This window comes from Salvelinus alpinus, chromosome 38 (genome assembly GCF_045679555.1).
Source record: "Salvelinus alpinus chromosome 38, SLU_Salpinus.1, whole genome shotgun sequence".
Lineage (NCBI taxonomy): Eukaryota > Metazoa > Chordata > Actinopteri > Salmoniformes > Salmonidae > Salvelinus > Salvelinus alpinus.
Genome location: NC_092123.1, coordinates 10,921,764 through 10,945,359, shown reverse-complemented (window position 1 = coordinate 10,945,359; position 23,596 = coordinate 10,921,764). Strand labels below are relative to the sequence as shown.

The window sequence follows — 23,596 nt, the reverse complement described above, 5'->3', positions numbered from 1 at the left end:
TATGTGCATAGCTACTTCAAATAACTCATATCCCTGCACATCAACTCAGTGCTGGTGCTCCCTCTATATATCCGTGTTATTTTTTACTCGTTGTTGTTATTCATAATCACTGTGTGTTTCTTCCTCATGTCACTATTTACTTTTTTTTGTCTTTATCTTTACTCTGCGTTGTTGTGAAAGGACCCCTAAGTAAGCATTTCACTGTTAGTCTACAGATTGACTGTTGTGAAGGGAACGAGTCAGAAAGAGAGAGGGGGAAAAAAGGGAGGATATTTAGCTGCAGTCTAGCAGCTTGACAGATCAGTTAGACTCCTCCCCCCTCTCCTCTAACTGGCCACTTAATTACTCTTCCATTCTGTTTTTCTTTCCTCTTCCCTCATTCTTTCTATTTCTCCGTCTTACTGTCTCTCTTTCTCTCTTTCTCTGCCTCTCCCTCTTTCTCCCTCTCCTCTCCCCGCTCGACTACAGCAGCATAAGTTGAACACTCCATATTCTACTGACATTTGTAATGGATGACTAATTCGAGCCAGCAACAGCGTAACATGATCAATTTAGTCTGGTTGGAATTGACTGTATGATAGTTTAGTTACGCCACGTAGTCCAGGGTTCCAACCACACACACACATTTTACAGACTTACAACACACATCTGCTTGCGAAACGCACCCATTCATTGATTCATTCATGCATATGGACACACAGCTTTGCCGGCACACACTCAAACCCGCCCAGTGGTTTTGCAGCGAAGCCTTTTTGTAACCTAGCAACACTCCAGTCTAGAATCCAATACCGCTTTTAGAGGACCAATTTGGATAGGGGAGAATTCTATTATACTGTGGCTTCATTTGTGTGTGTGTGTCTGTGTACACGTGTGCGTACACGTGTGTGTGCATACAGACCTACGTGTGTGTTTGATGTGCACATGCTCAGTAGTGGTACATCCTTCTCCTCCCCCCTCACCTGTCAGAGAGGAGAAAGTTGACTCTGGAGTGTCTACATAATTTAGTGCTGGAAATGTTTTCATTAGGACTTCGATGGCAGGTGCGTCCATGGATGGGTGTCACATTTGATTACAGTGACACTAGAGGCTGACCTGTGGAGAGAAAAAAACGTACCTACGCTTGTCAAATATTATTAGAGAATAGGTCAGCTAGTCTCTCCACAGACCGGGGAAAGGAAGGAGAGGGAGGAAAGAGGGAACAAAGAAAATAGTCACCTGAGGAGTTTCTTATAAAGCCACGTTGCTTATGTAACGTATTTCAATGTTAGGAAATAAAAAATATGATTGTCAGAATACAAAGTATATAGCCCTAATCCTAGACACTAGTCCATCTGCAACCCATAAGGACAGTATGCACTAGAGGTGTCAGTAGGAAAGTTTGGGTTGGAGTTCCCCAGAACTATGCTGACCGAATCGTTGTACACATGCACCATCGCCCTCTCAGCCACCATAATTGCAACGTTCCTCAGCGGATGATCAATACAGCACCATTTCCGTTTACTTAAATTTCCCTTTGTCCTGTCCTGTCTTCTCTTTGATGTGGCCAGTCAGAGACAGTCCCAGTCCCGGTGGCCCTAGTTCATTGGCCAAGTCTCCCTAATTAGTCCTCCTGAGGTTGGACATATACAAACACAGGTTTGACAAACATCCCTGAGACCAAAGGTAATGGAAGGTTCTGAAAGTTCTGGCTCCCCCATCTCTCCCCCTGGAAAAGAGGGGAAATAGATATCTTTACCCTTTACTGAACTTTCCACTGGCGCTCTGGTCTCCCTGGTGTCTGGCTGGCAAACAAGAGGAGAAATTAGCATCTGATGACAACCTGGTCCGATGCTCCCATACACATACACGAATGGACTTACACACACACACACACACACGGACGGACGGACGTCCGTCCGTCCGTACGTACGTGCCTGCATAGACATGGTGCAGGTGGGTGTACCTGACCTCAAAGGCCAGCAGAATCACCAGTTCTGTATCCTCAGTAATCTTAGTATTTCTGCTTTCTGCCTAAAGTGTATGCTTAATGGAGGAGTTATAACCTCACACATTATTCTGAAATGTTTGTATTCTGTTGAACTAAGTAAAGAAACCTCTGCCCAGTTCCCACTAGGGTTAAATATTATCCCAGGAAAATGTTCCATCCCGAGAATAAATCACTTTTCTCCCAGGTAACCCGGTATTTCCCGCCAAAAGCGGAACTGTCCTTCAAAAGCATGATAAAGCATATAATTATGCCTATGTCCGGATTTGATTAGAGCCTGATGAGCCATACATGAAATAAATGTTATGAGTCCTACATTAAAGACATTTGATGAGGCCAAGCCCAAATGATTGTGCCATTGTCCAATACATATTTGATATAGGCTACTGCACATTGCGCACAGCAGAAAAACATGAAAGCCCATAGATGTAGCTAGCTATATGCTCTCTTGGGTAAACATGTTTTGTTATCTCCAGTGGTCTATATATAGGGCCATGTATTGTATCACTCTAGAACAGGATTATCTGTTGTGGATGCAGTTTGAATGGAGTTGATGGAGAGAGAATGACTTTGAGAGTGTGCTCACGCGTGCACCGATATTCAAGTGATCGGTTGTTTTAAAACTCTGCAGCTGCAATATATATATATATGTGTTTTTTATATCATCTTACAATAAATAAAAATAAGCTGACCCCCGAAAACCAGATAGATAGAAAATCAGACACGCGTTCCATCTTTATATTACTGCATAGACTATGCTGCAGAAAAAGCAGGCCTACCTGTCACAAAAAAGTTACCATGATGAGATGATAGGTCTACATGCATTGTGAATTGCACTCCATGCTGAGATGGGCTGTCTGTCCCCACCCTGAGCGTTGATTATCACGCAGAGGCCGCAGAGAACCAATATTTAGACATTGCATATCATTTAACAGTTCCATTTCACGCCATGTGTTCATATAAATAATTTATTATAATTTACCGGGTTTATTTATCCTGGGGAAAGGGAGTGGTTTTGGGCGGCATATCTCGGCATATCACTACCTTCTCTCTCTCTCTCCCTTGATACTTCAAAGTACTTTCAGTAGCAGTTCCTATAGGTGCACCGAATTGTTAGGAATTGAAAACTGGTCAAGGTGTGGAGAAATGCTCGATGCAAGAGCAATATATTTAAGTGTTTTATTAAACAAAAATGTGCACAGGGACACCAAAACTATACTGCTGCATGGTTTGTAATAATCTGCCACCCTCGAGATAGTGGGCACTCGAGTGGCGCAGCGGTCTAAGGCACTGCATCCCAGTACAAGAGGCATTACTACAGTCCCTGGTTCGAATCCAGGCTGTATCACATCCGGCTGTGATTGGGAGTCCCATAGGGCGGCGCAAAATTGTCCCAGCATCGTCCTGGTTTGGCCGGGGTAGGCCGTCATTGTAAAAACTTTTGCCTCGTTAAATACTCTTCCTTATCTGTTCGTTGTTTCATCCTTCTGTGCCTAGTTCCAAAACATTACATGAAGCCTGAGACCTGGGGGATTGAATAGACTATTCATTTTAAACGTCTTAATCACTTAAGGACACCCATGGCCGATTTTATGGCTCAGGGGCCCAGATACCAATTACTAAGACTTGCTTTACGGTAACCTCTGACCTTAGAGAGGGTACGTAGAGACCAAATTCCAATAGGGAATAATCAGGCAAATAGGGTTCTTATTAACAGAATGGATGGGGAGTCATTTAGTAGGTACGTGCTGAACCTGTACATGGGCTGCGTCTGAAATGGCACCACCCTGTTCCCTAAAAGAAGTGCACTACAAAGTGCAGGGCTGCTCAACCCTATTCCTGGAGAGCTACCCTCCTGTAGGTTTTTGCACTATCCCCAGTTGCAACTAACATGAGCTTATCAACCAGTTAATTGTTAGAATCAGGTGTGCTAGATTAGGTTGGAGCAAAAACCTACAGGAGGGTAGCTCTCCATGTACAGTCGTGGCCAAAACTGCTGCCTCAGTTTGTATGATGGCAATTTGCATATACTCCAGAATGTTATGAAGAGTGATCAGATGAATTGCAATTCATTGCAAAGTCCCTCTTTGCCATGCAAATTAACTGAATCCCCCAAAAACATTTCCACTGCATTTCAGCCCTGCCACAAAAGGACCAGCTGACATCATGTCAGTGATTCTCTCGTTAACACAGGTGTGAGTGTTGACGAGGACAAGGCTAGAGATCACTCTGTCATGCTGATTGAGTTCGAATAACAGACTGGAAGCTTCAAAAGGAGGGTGGTGCTTGGAATCATTGTTCTTCCTCTGTCAGCCATGGTTACCTGCAAGGAAACACGTGCCGTCATCATTGCTTTGCACAAAAAGGGCTTCACAGGCAAGGATACTGCTGCCAGTAAGATTGCACCTAAATCAACCATTTATCGGATCATCAAGTTCTTCAAGGAGAGCGGTTCAATTGTTGTGAAGGCTTCAGGGTGCCCAAGAAATTCCAGCAAGCGCCAGGACCGTCTCCTAAAGTTGATTCAACTGCGGGATCGGGGCACCACCAGTACAGAGCTTGCTCAGGAATGGCAGCAGGCAGGTGTGAGTGCATCTGCATGCACAGTGAGGCAAAGACTTTTGGAGGATGGCCTGGTGTCAAGAAGGGCAGCAAAGAAGCCACTTCTCTCCAGGAAAAACATCAGGGACAGACTGATATTCTGCAAAAGGTACAGTGATTGGACTGCTGAGGACTGGGGTAAAGTCATTTTCTCTGAATCCCCTTTCCGATTGTTTGGGGCATCAGGAAAAAAGCTTGTCCGGAGAAGACAAGGTGAGCGCTACGATCAGTCCTGTGTCATGCCAACAGTAAAGCATCCTGAGACCATTCATGTGTGGGGTTGCTTCTCAGCCAAGGGAGTGTGCTCACTCACAATTTTGCCTAAGAACACAGCCATGACTAAAGAATGGTTCCAACACATCCTCCGAGAGCAACTTCTCCCAACCATCCAGGAACAGTTTGGTGACGAACAATACCTTTTCCAGCATGATGGAGCACCTTGCCATAAGGCAAATTTGAGTGGCTCGGGGAACAAAACATCAATATTTTGGGTCCATGGCCAGGAAACTCCCCAGACCTTAATCCCATTGAGAACTTGTGGTCAATCCTCAAGAGGCGGGTGGACAAACAAAACCCCACAAATTCTGACAAACTCCAAGCATTGATTATGCAAGAATGGGCTGACATGTGTCAGGATGTGGCCCAGAAGTTAATTGACAGCATGCCAGGGCGGATTGCAGAGGTCTTGAAAAAGAAGGGTCAACACTGCAAATATTGACTCTTTGCATCAACTTCATGTAATTGTCAATAAAAGCCTTTGACACTTATGAAATGCTTGTAATTATACTTCAGTATTCCATAGTAACATCTGACAAAAATATCTAAAGACACTGACGCAGCATACTTTGTGGAAATTAATATTTGTGTCATTCTCAAAACTTTTGGCCACGGCTGTACAGGGTTGGGCAGGCCTGCACTTTGTAGTGCACTACTTTTAGGGCATAGGATGTCATTTTGCACGCACCCATGATCTCTCCTCTGAGAAAGAATGTCATGACTTGCTGCCCTGCAGTTTCAGCACAAGATCTAATAGTATTTATTTATTTATGCAACACTGATATCTGGAGGGTCTCCGATGTCCCGGGCAACATCATTATAATAATTTTTTCATTACGAGAGACGACATGCACGCTCAATCAAGATGGCAGCCCTAATGACGGCTCGAGGACCGCATCAATGGGTTTTTGAAAATGGGTTCTTTCTCTCCTCTGAATGTCCCTGCTCAGCTGCTGTAGCTACTGGGGTGTGTGGGGGGGGTGTGGGGGGGGGGGGGTCGAGTTGAGTGGGTGATGGGTGAAAGGATTGGTCTTTTTTTTTTAAACATCCTCACCTTAAACAGTGAAGTCCTCAATTTCAAAACAAACAACATCAACGATGCTACGTGAAGAGCAAGGGTCTGTCTAGGGCCGAGTCCTAATTTGGACCTTCTTGTAAATTGCGCATTTAAATCAATGGAAGAATTAGGCGAGAAATACATTTGTGCCCAAATTTCAAGTTGGTATTGGGCCCTGAGTGGTGGTAGCTGCAGGGTATTGTACTTGTGTGTTTGTCTATGTGTCCGTTTGATTGTGTGGCAGGTGAGGGACGGCAGCTCTGTTCCTCTGTGTATTAGGCTGGGCTGGGTTGTGTAGAGAGAGAGACTCTGCATATAAATGGATGTCTGCCTCAGTCTGTCCCCATTGACTGGCGGTAGGATGATTTAGAGCAACATATTCACATCCTCTTGTCAGCGCACCACCAGAGCACCAGCCAGTTCTGCTAATTAAGGCCACGGTCATTAAAGGAACTTTTAGCATGTATGCCTGTGCTGGTTCCCCTCTAATGAAGCTCTCACTCCTGCCACAGAATCAATACCTGCCGTGGGTCACATCATTAGTATGAGTGGGAGAGGTTGGGAGTCTAGTTTGTTTGTGCATTATGTGGGTGTGTATCCATCAATTAGTATGTTTGTGTTTGTGTGTGTGGGTTACCGAATTTGGTAAGTTCTTTCTCTCGCTCTTCCTCGCTGTCTCTCATCTTATATTGGTCTGTGGTCTCTTTCCGTGTAATACACAGTACATTTGACGTAAGTTCTGTATATGGTTCCTGTGTCATGGTTCATGTGTCAGCCTGTGATTTTATTGGAACTCTTTATTTCTCTCTTTCTCTCAGTGAGCGTGTCCAGAAGCGCAGGAGAGAGCTCCAGCAGGCCCGTGCTGCGCCCGCTTACGAAGAGCTAGAGGCCATCCGCCGCAGAGCCCTCGACCACGACCCGCCACGAGTGAGTGTGTGCGTGCGTGCACGCGCATGTGTGCTCTCGGGCGTATGATGCATCTGTGTGCGTGCTATGAATGTATGAGTGCATGCATGTGTACATGAATGTGTGTGTGTCCTCACTTGGAGACCTCTGGCTCGCCTCCCGCTGTGCCTACGCAGATCACAGCGACTTGATGAACCACCACAAGTGGTTTTCACGCATCTTCTCAACACAACATGGGGATTAACTCCATGATAATCCATACTTCGAGTCCCTGCCCACTGCCTAGAGACACCAAGTGTCTTTCTCTGGCTTGATTCCCAAATGGCACCCTATTCCCTATAAAGTGCACTACTTTTGACCAGAGCCTGAGCTAGGGTGCCATTTGGGACAAACACACTCTGGCTGTGAGAGAAAGGAGATCCTAAGTACACTATATACTGAGTGTACAACACGTCTATATACTGAGTGTACAAAATGTCTCTTTCCATGACATAGACTGACCTGGTGACAAGCCTCAAAAGACTCGCCTGAAGGAAACCCGGTACCAGTTAAAAAAATTATAATGATTATGGAAGTATACACTGAGTACACAAAACATTAAGAACACCTGCTCTTTTTATTAGACTGACCAGGTGAATCCAGGTGAAAGCTATTGATGTCACTTGTTAAATCCACTTCAATCAGAGGAGATGAAGGGGAGGGTGGCGTGTGGCTAGTATGTGTTGAAGACAGGTTTAAGCCTCGAGACAATTGAGACATGGATTGTGTATGTGTGCCATTCAGAGGGTGAATGGGCGAGACAAAATATTTCCGTGCCTTTGAACAGTGTATGGTAGTAGGTGCCAGGCGCACTGGTTTGAGTGTGTGAAGAACTGCAACGCTGCTGGGTCTCCTGTGTATCAATAATGGTGCACTACCCAAAGGACATCCAGCCAACTTGACACGAATGTGGGTAGCATTGGAGCCAACATGGACCAGCATCCCTGTGGAACAATTTCGACACATTGTGGAGTCCATGCCCTGAAGAATTGAGGCTGTTCTGAGTGCAAAAGGGGGTGCAACTCATTATTAGGAAGGTGTTCCTAATGTTTTGTACACTCAGTGTTGAGCATAATATGGATCATTCCATAGGATATCACCAGGCAGTATTATCATATGGGGATGTGATGGTGTACTTACTAATTTCCCTTTGTGCGTATGGTAACTAAGGATGATTTTGCAACAGGCAATTGTAATAAAGCTATGTGTGTGTGTGTGGGCGTTTATGTTTGTGTGCAGGCGTTGGCATGTTTTCCTCCCAATTGTGGAGCTGAGTCACAGACCATCCATGTTGTCTTAAAGCCTGGCTGGGTTTATTTGGAGCTCTCTCTTGTTAGCATTAGGTATTCTACAGTGGCAGCACCCTGGTTCTCTCCATTTCTCTCTCTTTAAGTAAATAAACATTAAGATTTTCACATGATCTTTTTTTAGCACCACTGCTCAACCTAAACAAACATGCTCTCTTTCACTCTCCTCTCTCTCTCTCTCTCTCACTTCTGGTTGCGTGTGTGGAACCGTCCTTATGAAGTTACCCAAACACCGAGACCGTTAAAACATCCTTCTGATGCCCGGGTTCTGTATGATCCGTCGAAGAACATTATTCACACGCTGAAACAGCCTAACGATGCCTCTTGGAATCGGTTGTTGTGTGTTCCTTCGAATACCCTTATTCAAACACGTAGACAATTAGGAGGCAGTGATTGGGAGGCAAGTCGCCATCTGATTGATAGTCGCAGTAGAAACAAACACAGCGTCGACAGCACAGCTGTAGGTGCTTCCCCTGACGCAGCTGCTTATGGAACATTGTCATTTAAACAGAGACTCCAATGAAATCACAGGCTGCGACAGCAAGCATATGTTAAACCTATAAACTGTATAGCCCATGTAGAATGTGTGAGGTAAACCTTGAGAAGAAAAATAAATACTGTAAGTTAAATGGAAAGAGACCGCAGACCAATAGTTACAACATATACAGAGAGAGAGAGAGAGTAAATCAAATGTTTCAACGTTTAATTCACTCTGGCAATTGTTGCGCCCGTGTCTCCCTGCTTAGCCTATTTTGTGCCCTCCTTTCAGCTGTCTTTGCTCTTTTCAGCAGCCTAGTCTGGTCTCCTTGAATCTTTTCAAAGATTTAATGACACTTGAGTATTGCGCTGCTCATACAAGGTCACACAAGGCCCATTCTTCCTTTATGTACCTCGTACCGCGCTGGGAAAAATTGCTTCATTGAAAAGAATATAGAGCTACATGTAGCATTTCTCCATCTTTAAAAAATATATATTTTATTTCTACATTTTCAGTTTCACAGACAGACAATAACCGCAAACATAAAATACAAAAGAGTCATTTTTATGTGTCCTTTCTATTTAATTGTTTGTCACTGGGAGTACACTATCCTGCTTAGTAACCTGCATACTTGATTCGTTTACTCCTCAATAAAACATATTTGAAACATAAAATACAGTAAGGGAATTTAACCAACAAGATATTAGATAGCCCCCCCCACCCCACTCTCCATCCCCTGCTAAAACATCTCCAACTCAATACAAATTAAACCATTCCACAGCTCTTTGAGGAGAAAAGCGCAGATTGTGAATTGATGCTTCATTCAAAGCCTCCACACATTAAAGATTGTTTTTCTCATCAAGGTGTGTGTGAGTGAGTGATCCTTTTCTCATCTGTTCTTGCCTGTGACTCCTGCATACTCTCTCTCGTGTGTTCCCTCTCTCCTTTTCATCCCATGTTCCCCTTCATCTCTACCTTTTTGTCTTGACCATGTCAGTCTCAGTACACACCCACATATACCATCTGTCCAAGTACAGGGACTGCGTCCCAAATAACACCCTATTTTCAAAATAGCCCACTACTTTTGACCAGGGCCCTATGGGGAAAGAGGATACCTAGTCAGTTGTTAAACTAAATGCATCCAACCTAAATGTGGCTTCCGCATTTAACCCAACCCCTCTGAATCTTAGAGGTGCGGGGGACTGCCTTAATCGAATTTCACACCATCAGTGCCCAGGGAGCACTTGTTTTTAGGGGTTAACTGCCTTGCTCAAGGGTAGTGCACTATATAGGGAATACTGTGCCATTTGGGACAAAGCTTTATAGCTTTTTATCCTTTCGAGACATGATAATGATAGTGTATATGATGTCATGTCGCCTGTTGGGCCTCAGTGTACAGACTGGCCAGTTTCTGGTATTTTTAGATGTGGCTGTCCATTCGGCCGCCACAGTAGCTGGCAGTGATGTCCCCTACGCAGTAAGCCACATGCAACTGGCAGCCATTTTGGAGTTCCACTCTACCACAAGCACGTGGCATAGGCAAGGAAAGGGTGCGTCCAAAATGAGCCCTGGTTAAAAGGAGTGCGCTATTTGGGGAATAGGGGACGATGTCAGAGGCAGCCATACTTGGTCAAATCCAGACATCTTTGGTATTCGGTAAATGTCTAACAGACTGAAAAACACCCAGCTAAATGAAGTAGAATTACGTTTTTTACAAGTCCTTTTCTGAAACGTCCATGTACCAGAGCTTATGATTTACAGCGGATAATGCCCTTGACCATGGAAGATGGATAGAAGTCACATTGGATTTGTCCCAAATGGCACCTTATTCCCAACATAGAGCACTACTTTTGACCAGAGACCTACTGTACGGGTCAAAAGCAGAGAACGATGTAGGGAATAAGGTGCCATTTGGGATACAACCATAATTGAAGTCATGAAAGGAGGGAAAATGAAGGTATGAGGAAGTGAACTGGCTACAAGAGACGCTAACGCGGATATCAGGGCCGATAGTGCAGGAGGAATATAATATTATCTTATCTCCAACTCATTACCCTGGGAATCACACACACACCATAGGGACAGTGTGTGTGTGTGTGTGTGTGGCACATTAATGAACACAAATCACAGACGAACACACACACACACTCTATCAAACACACACCTACTCTATCACACAAATACACATACTACCCACACTCCACCATCCCACACATTAACACACTCCGCAGAAGATGTGACCCGTCAGCTCCGGAGCAGTCCACCCCCCCCCCCCCCCCAATGTTGTCGGGCGGACATCAATCACATTGATGATGTTTTAATGTCAACTCCTGGGGGCAGATGATGCGAGCTGTGGCCGGGCGCGGCGTCGCTTCATAAACACCCTCCACATCATTAAGTAAACAAAAACCACCGCCGTCACAGTGATGGATGGCTAGCGTGCCACTCGTCTGATGGTGATGGTCTACTCTACCCCCAGGAGCACTGTGGGAGTGTGGGACGCCCAGGGGGCAGGAGAACCCCCTAGTGCCGCACAGGTGCCCAGGCATAACCCTAATTGTGTGGTGGGTGTGTAGAGCCTAGTCTTTTTAGCTGGATGTTCCCTTTAGATGAGGGGTGGACGGGGCAACTGAGGGCCACGGTAACCGCAGGCTTTTGTTCAGGCCTAGCACTAACAACTCAAACAATGATTTGATCATGTGCCCGTTCAATTTAGACCTCAATATGTTTGAATATAAATATTATTAGAGCTGGAACAAAAGCCTGTACAGCACACACTACGGCCCTCCGGGACCGGAGATACCGGTCCCTACTGCAGTCTAGATGATCCCTGCTAGCAGTAGTCGGACCATTATCTACTCCTTAATCTAGTATATCAAAGCCTCATAGGAGGGGGCTAATGCTGTACTACAGAGAAGTGACCTGTGTTGTGTTTAGATCAGTGACTGATCTACCACTGACCAGAGATCAGTCTTGTTTTGGGCCTGACAGCCCAGCAGCACCAACACAAAGGGATAATGGATGAGCTGATGTGCTACCTCCTGCTGTGTGTTTGCTTACTGTTGGGGGCTGCTGACATACTGTAGCACAGTGGGTAGCCTACTGCAGAATTATGTTGTGGACTGGAGGAGAGAGAGGGGAGGAGAGTGGGAGGGAGGGGGGAGGTGGGGGGTAGATAGAGAGGTCGAATGATGGGAAGCAGGGAGGGGGGAGATTAAAAGAGAATGCTTTGTGGAGAGACTGGTGAAGAACAGGAAGGTGTAGCAAGAGCGGGGGAAAGGGGAGGTTTATCACCAGAGAGAGTAGAAGTGAGAAAGGGGAGGTTTATCAACAGAGAAGTGAGAAAAAGGGAGGTTCATTAAGAGGGGGAGAGAGGGTAGAAGAGTCATTCCATGTCATTTCAGTAAGCCATGACGCCCACCATCTCAGAATATTCTGAAATCGTTTCTGTAGTTAGAAACAGGTAAGATTAGCATTCCTGAAACATTTTGTTGAAAACTTTTTTGATCTAAGCGAAATTAACCTAATTGATTGCACTAAAATTGGCCGTTTTAAATTATAGGATTCAGATCATATTCAATAACTGAACCCAACATCCGATTTGGACCAAACTTTCAGGAATGTTAATCGTGTCTGTTACTAACTACAGAAACGATTTCAGAACAATCTGAGATGATGGGTTTTGAAATCCTCTTTCTTTTGCTCTTTGAGGTGGAACGACCCAGAAGTGAGAAAAGGGAGGTTTATCAAGAGAGGGAGAGTGTAGAAATAAGGATAAATATTTCCCCAAAAATCTACTAAGTTTCAACACCGGAAATAATTCCTATTTATCTTGAGAGTCCCTGGTAATACTGCACAACTCGGAAGTGCCCATATAAAGCGTTTACAATCAGGATATGGCTAATATGCAAGGCTTCTCCCAAAATAAGTGTGACGCTCAGGACGCACAGAGTGCACCCCGAGTAGGCTATAGCGCTGTCGAATCGTACAAACTTTGTAATGGCAATCAAACAAAAGTAAAATGACCAACGTTGCTAAACTTGCTAGATAACGTCATTCAACGAATGGCAGAATATCTCTGATACTTGGCAAAATTGAGTTGATGATTATACAGATAGCAGATCAGCTCATGAATAATGGGGGTGTTGAAGAGTGGAAATAGTTTAAATATCAAGATATGTTAACGGGGACCAACTCTGTTTAAGAAAATATCCATATCTACTCTCATACTGTTGATCACACATTCTCTACCGATGCGCTCATGGTCGCAGCAAGTACGCAGCAAGTACGAGACAGCGCAGAGAAGCTGGGGGAAATATTATAGCAGTATTTTGACATGCATAGGTAAGAGATGTGCTTTCTACAGATTTAAAATTAGGAATTTTTCATGCGAGACAGGAATCAGGATTTTGGGTTTCAGTGGGATTGGGACTGGATAGGAAAATAGCCTAGGCTCTATGTAAGGTTGAGAGTAAAATAATACACTTGATTTAGGCAACATGCTAAATGTTTCTGGTCAGTGATAGATGAGCAAATGAATGAATGAGCTACCACCTCCACTTGTCCAGTAGTGGATCATTTAACCAAATGGACAGACGGAGACTCAGCTAACAAAATCACATTGATTGAGTGGCTAAGTGAACATTTTATCATAAAAATGTAATTATTTATGACAATACTTTTTTTTGGACAGTACCATACTTCGACGTCCTAGTTTCTAGTGATGGGTCGTTCATGAACCGAATCGCATTGGTGAAAGAGCCGTTGATTTGGCTCCCTGATTTGCGTACTGTTACTATTGCTTTTTGAGCTCCAAACAATGCTTTTCTGTGGATAAGTTACCAAATAATTCCCTAAAGAATTTTTTTTTTTCAAGTGTCTGTCCTATATCTGAGAGATACAAGACAGATCAGGAAGCTGTTTGTATATTTAAAAAAACAAAAACATTTCTCCCCTTTTTTTGGCACTAAACTACTTACAATACTGAGTTTACTAAACATTAGCAACACCTTCCTAATATTGATTTCCCCCCCCCCCCTTTTTTGCTCTCAGAACAGCCTAAATTCGTGGGGGGATGGACTCTATCCTACCCTGCCGTTCTAAGGTCTTACGAAAGCCAAGTTAACAAACAGGTTACCGACCATTTCGAACCCCACCGTACCTTCTCCGCTATGCAATCTGGTTTCAGAGCTGGTCATGGGTGCACCTCAGCCACGCTCAAGGTCCTAAACGATATCATAACTGCCATCGATAAGAGACATTACTGTGCAGCCGTATTCATCGGCCTGGCCAAGGCTTTCGACTCTGTCAATCACCACATTCTTATTGGCAGACTCGACAGCCTTGGTTTCTCAAATGACTGCCTCGCCTGGTTCACCAACTACTTCTCAGATAGAGTTCAGTGTGTCAAATCGGAGGGCCTGTTGTCCAGACCTCTGGCAGTCTCTATGGGGGTGCCACAGGGTTCAATTCTCGGGCCGACTCTTTTCTCTGTATACATCAATGATGTCGCTCTTGCTTCTGGTGATTCTCTGATCCACCTCTACGCAGACGACACCATTCTGTGTACTTCTGGCCCCTCTTTGGACACTGCGTTAACAAACCTCCAGACGAGCTTCAATGCTATACAACTCTCCTTCCGTGGCCTCCATCTGCTCTTAAATGCAAGTAAAACTAAATGCATGCTATTCAATCGATCACTGCCCGCACCTGCCCGCCCGTCCAGCATCACTACTCTGGACGGCTCTGACTTAGAATACGTGGACAACTACAAATACCTAGGTGCCTGGTTAGACTGTAAACTCTCCTTTCAGACTCACATTAAGCATCTCCAATCCAAAATTAAATCTAGAATCGGCTTCCTATATCGCAACAAAGCATCCTTCATGCTGCCAAACATACCCTCGTAAAACTGACCATCCTACCGATCCTCGACTTCGGCGATGTCATCTACAAAATAGCCTCCAACACTCCACTCAACAAATTGGATGCAGTATATCACAGTGCCATCCGTTTTGTCACCAAAGCCCCATATACTACCCACCACTGCGACCTGTACGGTCTCATTGGTTGGCCCTCGCTTCATACTCGTTGCCAAACCCACTGGCTCCAGGTCATCTACAAGACCCTGCTAGGTAAAGCCCTGCCTTATCTCAGCTCACTGGTCACCATAGCAGCACCCACTCGTAGCACGCGCTGCAGCAGGTATATCTCACTGGTCACCCCCAAAACCAATTCTTCCTTTGGCCGCCTCTCCTTCCAGTTCTCTGCTGCCAATGACTGGAACGAACTGCAAAAATCACTGAAGCTGGAAACCCATATCTCCCTCACTAGCTTTAAGCACCAGGTGTCAGAGCAGCTCACAGATCACTGCACCTGTACATAGCCCATCTGTAAACAGCCCATCTATCTACCGCATCCCCATACTGTATATATTATTTATTTATTTATCTTGCTCCTTTGCACCCCAGTATCTCTACTTGCACATTCATCTTCTGCACATCTACCATTCCAGTGTTTAATTGCCATATTGTAATTACTTCGCCACCATGGCCTATTTATTGCCTTAACTCCCTTATCTTACCTCATTTGCACTCACTGTATATCGACTTTTTGTTTTCTTTTGTTCTACTGTATTATTGACTGTATGTTTTGTTTGTTCCATGTGTAACTCTGTGTTGTTGTATGTGTCAAATTGCTATGCTTTATCTTGGCCAGGTCGCAGTTGCAAATGAGAACTTGTTCTCAACTAGCCTTCCTGGTTAAATAAAAGTGGGAGAAAAAAACAAGGTGTCAAAAGCGTTCCACACGGATGCTGGCCAAATGTTGACTCCAATGCTTCCCACTGTTGTGTCTAGTTGGCTGGATGTCCTTTGAGTGGTCGACAGCTTGATACACACGGGAAACTGTTGAGTGTGAAAAGCCCAGCAGCGTTGTAGTTCTTGACACAAACCGGTGTGCCTGGCACATACTACCCTACCCCGTACAAAGGCACTTAAATATTTTGTCTTGCCCATTCACCATCTGAACGGCACACATACACAATCCATGTCTCAGTACGTCTCAAGGCTTAAAATCTATAACCGGTCTCCTCCCCTTCATCTAGACTGATTTGAAGTGGATTTAACAAGTGACATCAATAAGGGATCATAGCTTTCACCTGGATTCACCTGGTCAGTCTAATAAAAAGAGCAGGTGTTCTTAATGTTTTGTATACTGAGTGTATACTTCCATTCATTAGATTTTTTTTAAACTGGTACCGGGTTACCTTCAGGCGAGTCTTTTGAGGCTTGTGGGCCTTTTGAGGCTTGTGGGCGTCCTAGTCGCAAAACTGCAAACTCTGCCCATCTGGCTCTCTAGGCAGGCTAAAGCAAATGCTACAATTCTTTCAAGTATTTCAACCTAGGTCTGCTTTCGCCTTTCTCTCTCTCGTTCTCTCCCTTCTAAGCTCTTCTCATGTCAGCATGTCTATTGGACACTTTGGTATAACTGAGTGCCCAATTGTAACCCCCTTTCACGTTTCACTGATCATAGTCTCCCTCCCTTTCCTAACTATGCCAGTCGCTCAGTTATTCCTGGAGTATTATACAAAGACTAACTTCTAACAGACCCATATAATTACATAAGCTGCAGTATAATTGAGAAGTTCGGCCCAGCCCAAATCAAAAGTGGGGACAAACACTAGCCTTTAATCCCAATAGCTATAGGCTGTAACTGCAGCCGGTTGGGACAGTGGCCCTCGCTTCAGCCCTGAAAGGAGGGGGGTGTTGGCTTGTTTCAGCCACAACTGTTGCTGACAGCTGTATAACATCGAGCACATAGCCATGCAATCTCCGTAGACAAACATTAGCAGTAGAATGGCCTTACTGAAAAGCTCAGTGACTTTCAACGCGGCATCGTCATCAGATGCCGCCTTTCAAATAAGTCAGTTTGTCACATTTCTGCCCTGCTAGAGCTGCCCTGGTCAACTGTAAGTGTTTTTATTGTGAAGTGGAGCAACAACGGCTCAGCCGCAAAGTGGTAGGCCACACAAGCTCACAGAACGGGACCGATGAGTGCTGAAGCGCGTTGCGCGTTAAAATCGTCTGTCCTCGGTTGCAACACTCACTCCTGAGTTCCGAACTGCCTCTGGAAGTAACGTCAGCACAAGAACTGTTTGTCGGGAGCTTCATGAAATGGGTTTCCATGGCCGAGCAACCACACGCAAGCCTAACATCACCATGGGCAATGACAAGCGTCGGCTGGAGTGGTGTAAAACTCGCTGCCATTGGACTCTGGAGCAGTGGAGCATGTTCTCTGCAGTGATGAATCACGCTTCACCTTCTGGCAGTCCGACGGACCAATCTGGGTTTGGCCGATGCCAGGAGAACGCTACCTGCCCCAAAGCATAGTGCCAACTGTAAAGTTTGGTGGAAGAGGAATAATGGTCTGAGGCTGTTTTTCATGGTTGGAGCTAGGCGCCTTTGTTCCGGTGAAGGGAAATCTTAACGCTACAGCATACAATGACATTCTAGACGATTCTGTGTTTCCAACTTTGTGGCAACAGTTTTGGGAAAGCTCTTTCCTCTTTCAGCATGACAATTCCCCCATGCACATACAGAAATGATTTGTCGAGATCGGTGTGGAAGAACTTGGCTGGGTTGCACAGAGCCCTGACCTCAACCCCATTGAACACCTTTGGATGAACAGAAACGCCGACTGCGAGCCAGGCCTAATCGCGCGACATCACTGATCACTAATGCTCTTGTGGCTGAATGGAAGCAATTCCCTGCAGCAATGTTTCAACATCTAGTAGAAAGCCTTCCCAGAGAGTGGAGGCTGTTATAGCAGCAAAGCAGCAAAGGGGACCAACTCCATATTCATACTCATGATTTTAGAATGAGATGTTCGACGAGCAGGTGTCCACATACATTTGGTCATGTAGTGTATTTTAATTGCACTGGAGACCAATGGGTCTGTCCAAAGAGAGACTGGGACCCTGCACCCCAGACGAGCAGCATTAGAGATCGAAGTTAGACCTATGCACAGATCTCGGATCAGCATTCTTCCCTCACATCCCAAGCCATGACCATAAGAGGGTATAATGACAAATTGAACTTAGATCAGCATCTAGAGACAATGTCATCTTCAACCCTCAATCTGTGTCATCAGTGGCTTCTTTATTCTGTTTTGTTTCTAAGTTTTGTCAGTGGTTTAGCTAGCTTACCTCACGTTGGCTTTGGAATGGCTTTTGATATTTCCTTTTTTCTCCTGTCCGCTCTGAGGTTTATTTGATGAATGTGTTTGCAGACACCCTACATGTAATGTGCAATACACACACACATTTTTTATGTGTCGCATCAGTTCTCTCAAGAGTTTTCCTCCACACTTTTCAAAGTCACAATGAGTCATTCCGAACACGGAACCCCCCTCTCCTCTCCGTCCTCGTTCCCCCGCGCCTCCTCCTCATCCCCAGACACAAAGCGCTTCACTTCTCTTCTTCTCTTTGTTTTATGTCGGTTCATTCTGAATTCCGTAAGCGCCGTCCCGACTAGGTTATCTCCGACGAAGGCTACTGGGACTGATTTGGGCCTCTTTATCCCTGAGGCTTGTCTTTGACCTACAGGAGAGTGTGTGTGATCTGTTTGCAGTTTAAACTGCAATCAAACACCATCCCCGATTCCCCGCACTCTCTCATTCCCTTGGGTTGGGACACATCACCTCATCACCTTTCCCTCAGTTTTATTTTTAATGGGAGGTGTGTGTGTGTGTGTGTGTGTGTGTGTGTGTGTGTGTGTGTGTGTGTGTGTGTGTGTGTGTGTGTGTGTGTGTGTGTGTGTGTGTGTGTGTGTGTGTGTGTGTGTGTGTGTGTGTGTTGAGGTCATCATAATTTCCCATCTTTAATGTTGGCAGGCTCCCTGGGGGTGCATTCTGCCATGACTTTACAGAATACTGTAATGCTCATAGAACTGGAACCACTCTATGTGAGTCTAGACTATGGGGGACATTTTCCTCTCACAAACACACGCGCCGTGAGCAAACGCACCGTAACATTTTAAATAGACGATACTGCAGCTCACCTGGAGCCAGAGAAGCGGAAATACCACTTTCCTCACCACCTCCACCAAAATCATTGGTCAGACCCTTTGTGGATTTTCCTCTCACCCCTATCTTTGGAATCAAAGTTGTAACCCTGAACATGAGGAGAACACCACTCAAACCCACGGTTGCCAATACTTCCTCCTGGAGATCTACCTCCTGCATGCTTTTGCTCCAACCCTAATCGAGCACACCTGATTCTACTAATCAGTTGCTCACCAGGACCTTGAGGACCGGTATCCAAACCAGCTGTGTTACGACAGGATTGAACTAGAACCCTGCATCCACATAGCTCTCCAGGGAAGGGCTTCTTCGGCCACCCCTGTCGTCGAAAAGTCAATCAGAGGCCGATAGGACAGCGCACCCCCCAAGGGCTACAATCAAGTTCATATGAACCTCACCCTACCCCTGCACCCAACATCCCACCCCAATTTCCCAAAACAAGTCAATATAATTACAGGCCGATTGTGCCATGTACTTGCACTGGTCACGCTAGCGCTCCGTTCCACTCTGTTTGGAAGTAACCTTACATGGCTGTAAGGGGAGGCATGGCTGGGCCCCAAATGAGCCAGTCTTACCATCTGCTGCTAACTGCTAACAAGCTCTGGGAGTGTTTAGGGGGCATTGGGTGGCACGGGCCTGCATGACTGTAGCAGGGAAGCATCAAACAGACCAATACCACACGTACTGTAGGGTCGGATTGGCCAAACATGGGGGAGAGATCCGCAGAGTGAGAGTTAATTAGAGACTGACTGAGTGCAGTTTGTTCGTTTTACAAAACACCAAGAGCACCATGAGCACAGTTTGAGTTAGTAGCGAGACACAGTTTGAGTTAGTAGCGAGACACAGTTTGAGTTAGTAGCGAGACACAGTTTGAGTTAGTAGCGAGACACAGTTTGAGTTAGTAGCGAGACACAGTTTGAGTTAGTAGCGAGACACAGTTTGAGTTAGTAGCGAGACACAGTTTGAGTTAGTAGCGAGACACAGTTTGAGTTAGTAGCGAGACACAGTTTGAGTTAGTAGCGAGACACAGTTTGAGTTAGTAGCGAGACACAGTTTGAGTTAGTAGCGAGACACAGTTTGAGACTTCAGTCCCCCTGAAAGCCCCCACCCTCCTGCCACGGCTAAAACTATTCCCTCAGTGCCAGTTTGTTTCCCGAGCGGAAATCAATGGAATCTCATTACGGAAAATTATGAGGAATGGCAGATATTGGATGGATCTCGCTTCTGCTGCTTCATGCCAGCCGACTGCAGGCGGGCGCGTCCGGTGCCAGCGGGAGGGGGTTCAGGGGATTCGGCGGAGGGGGGTGGCATGTGCCAGGCGCCAGGCTGTGATTCCTCACTGAGAGATGCGACTAATTAGCATCAGAGATGGATAGATGGCAGACAACAAAAGCAATTACTCTTTTCAAAAAGAGAGGGAGCGAGAAAGAGAGGCTCAGAAGATTCCCCCCCCCCCCTCTCGTACCTCCGTTTTACCATGAAAGCATTGCTCGTATTTTATGTCAAGACATTCAGGCCCTCGTTTGAGGCTTATTGTACGCACGTGACAATAAATTGCGAGGAGAGTAAAGTGCTCCAGGAAACTCATTTCCTGTATATGCACCGTATTTTTGATGAATGCGACAGCTGGCTTTAGCTACTTGATTGGTGTGTTTTTGCGGCACACTTAGTGGCACTCCAGACGCTTAGTTTTCTGGAGAAAACGAGCAAGAAAGGGTGATTCCTCGAGCTTGAAAAATCAACTTGTCCTTTACTCAAAAGCCCCTGTTCTTACTGTGTGGTTCTCCATTGGCTATGACGTTTGTCTTTTACTGTGAGGAAAAGTAGTCCGTCAGTCTTGTATGGCAGTCTGTAGTCCGGGTCAAATGTGAAAAGTTTTAATTTCATACGACAAAAGGGTCGTCCATGGTGGGAAGAGTGGGCTGCCACATGGCACTCTTAACTTTCTCAGTGCAGGAGGGAAACCCCAGCCTCTCACAATGCCCCATGGGCTGCTTGTGGCCTGGCCTCAGCTGCTTAGTGTGTCCAGAGAAAGTCTGGTCCTCTGTAAGCTACCCTGCCTGTAGAACACATTAACACGGCCTCTGCGATCCACAGCAACACACACACACACACTTACACGACATCACCAGGCTCATAACCAAAATGTCTGAGTTTTAATAGGAAACAAAATGTTATATGATCTTCTCTGTTTTGTCTCCAATAGTTGTTGGAGAGACTGCCATGAATATAATTTGTCTGCTCGTATGTGGTTAATTAAAATTCACGGAATCTAGATTTATACTCTACCCCGTTGCCATGGTGAGCAGTTATGCCCCGGTTTGTGCATGTGGGTGTGTGTGTGTGTGTAGGATGGAGATTGAGGGGTCAGACAGACTCCAGGAAGTGTTAACCACCACCACCCCAGAGGAGTCCAGGCCTTTGGGCACACACACACACTTATCAACTGTTCACTATTCATAGAGACTGGCAGTAACCCGCTCAATAGCTACAACATGAACAAAATGATCATGTAATATTCTTGTTTGATAGTCCACTAGTAGTCCACTGGCCAATGATCAAATTCACCCCTCCAACTCTGTTACTAAAATGTTTGGACATTCTCTCTGTCCTCTCTCTCTCTTTTCTCCCCTCTCTCTCGTTGTCTTTCTTTCTCTCCCTCTATCTTTCCTTCTCTCAGTCTCTCTCTCTTTATCTCTCCCTTCCCACTCCCTCCCCTTTCTCTGCCCCTCTCTACCCCCGCTTTCTCTCTCTCTCTCTTTCCCTCTTCTTGTCTCTTTCTTTCCTTCTCTCCCTCTTATCCCCCTCTCTCTTCCTCTCATCCTTTCTCCCCCTCTCTCTCTTCATCTCTCCTCCATCTCTCCCTCTTCCCCAGAGACACATATGACCAGACTTAACGTGCAACCGAGCGGCTCTAACCTGAGCTCTGGCCCCCGGCTTACCGCTCTCCCTGGCATCGTCCCAAATGGAACCTTATTCCCTATAGTGCATTACTTTTGACCTGGGCCCATAAGACCAGCTCATAGGGCACTGTTCAAAAGTAGTGCACTGTGTAAGGAATAGGGTGCTGTTTGGAACGTGGCCGACGAGACAAATGGCACACAGCGACTACAGCCATTACCCCGCACCTCTTTGCATAATGCCTTTAACCTTCACACAAAGATGGAGCGGCTCAATACTCAATACCCAAATGGCCTACTCCTCGGCATAATGTGGTTTATGCTCATGGTTTATGTCTAGCTCGAGACATGGAGGGTTTCTACGTAAATTTTCAGAGGAGAGTAGGCTACGGGTATGGCGTTATGGTTAGGAAAGCCTTGTCGTAGCTAGTTACAGTTGCAGCCAAATACAGTATATTGGCATCCTTGCACTTTTGTTAAATAATTCCCCATTTCTTCTTAATTAAGTTGGGAAAAAAGGATTGGTCTCCACACCTTATTGGATTTTCAACATTGGCGAACCTATTACATTTTAGTACATTTTTGTATACATTTTCAATTACAATTATTGGCACCCCAGAGCTACCAAAAACCAAAAATGATTCATTCAAATTAAAGAACAGCCTCCCGACAATCAAACATTGGGGAGGTTCAATAATGTTGTGGGGTTGCCTTGCTGTCTCTGGTTCTGGAAGCCTTAAACGTGTGCAAGACATCAGGAAATCAGCCAATTATCAAGGTGTTTTGGAGTGCAATGTTCAACCCAGTGTCCAAAAACGGTGTCTCTGTTGAAGTGTGGGCGCACGCACACCTCAGCCCAGCCCGGTTTATAAATTGATAATATACCGTACCAGTCAAACTTTTGGACACACCTACTCATTCCAGGGTTTTTCTTTATTTTTACTATTTTCTACATTGTACAATAATAGTGAAGACATCAGAATTATGGAATAACACATATGGAATCATGTAGTAACCAAAAAAGTGTTAAACAAATCTAAATACATTTTATATAGCCACCCTTTGACTTGATGACAGCTTTGCACACTCTTGCCATGCTCTCAACCAGGTCCTCCTTGTTGTCTTGGTACCACAAGGCCAGGTCTCTGACCTCCTCCCTATAAGCTGTCTTGACGGTGATCACTGTTCACTGTTGTATCATCGGCAAACGTAATGATGGTGTTGGAGTCATGCCTGGCCGTGCAGCCATGAGTGAACAGGGAGTACAGGAGGGGACTGAGCACGCACCCCTGAGGGGCCCCTGTGTTGAGGATCAGCGTGACGGATGTGTTGTTACCTACCCTTACCACCTGGGGGCTGCCTGTCAGGAAGTCCAGGATCCAGTTGCAGAGGGAGGTGTTTAGTCCCAGGTTCCTTAGCTTAGTGATGAGCTTTGAGGGCACTAGGGTGTTGAACGCTGAGCTGTAGTCAATGAATAGCATTCTCACATAGGTGTTTCTTTTGAACAGGTGGGAAAGGGCAGTGTGGAGTGCAATAGAGATTGCATCATCTGTGGATCTGTTGGGGCGGTATGCAAATTGGAGTGGGTCTAGGGTCTGTGGGATAATGGGATAATGGTGTTGATGTGAGCCATGACCAGCCTTTCAAAGCATTTCTTGGCTACAGACGTGAGTGCTACGGGTCGGTATTCATTTAGGCAGGTTACCTTAGTGTTCTTGGGCACAGGGACTATGGTGGTCTGCTTGAAACATGTTGGTATTACAGACTCAGACAGGGAGAGGTTGAACATGTCAGTGAAGACACTTGCCAGTTGGTCAGCGCTTGCTCGGAGTACACGTCCTGGTAATCCGTCTGGCCCTGCGACCTTGTGAATGTTGACCTGTTTAAAGGTCTGTCTCACATGCTTCGTAAACAACAACAACAAGGTGTAAACTAACAGTGAAATGCTTACTTGCGGGTCCTTTTTCA

At 45.5% G+C, this 23,596-nt stretch overlaps 1 protein-coding gene across 3 annotated transcripts in view; it reads left to right on the top strand.

Moving 5' to 3' along the window:
- Positions 1-23,596, top strand: part of LOC139566287 (partitioning defective 3 homolog B-like) — a 184,292-nt gene that overhangs the window by 149,474 nt on the left and 11,222 nt on the right. For all 3 annotated transcript variants that reach the window (XM_071387365.1, XM_071387364.1, XM_071387366.1), the window contains one exon: positions 6,737-6,845. In XM_071387365.1, coding sequence (XP_071243466.1) covers positions 6,737-6,845 — 109 coding nt within the window. The remainder of the gene's footprint in view (positions 1-6,736; positions 6,846-23,596) is intronic.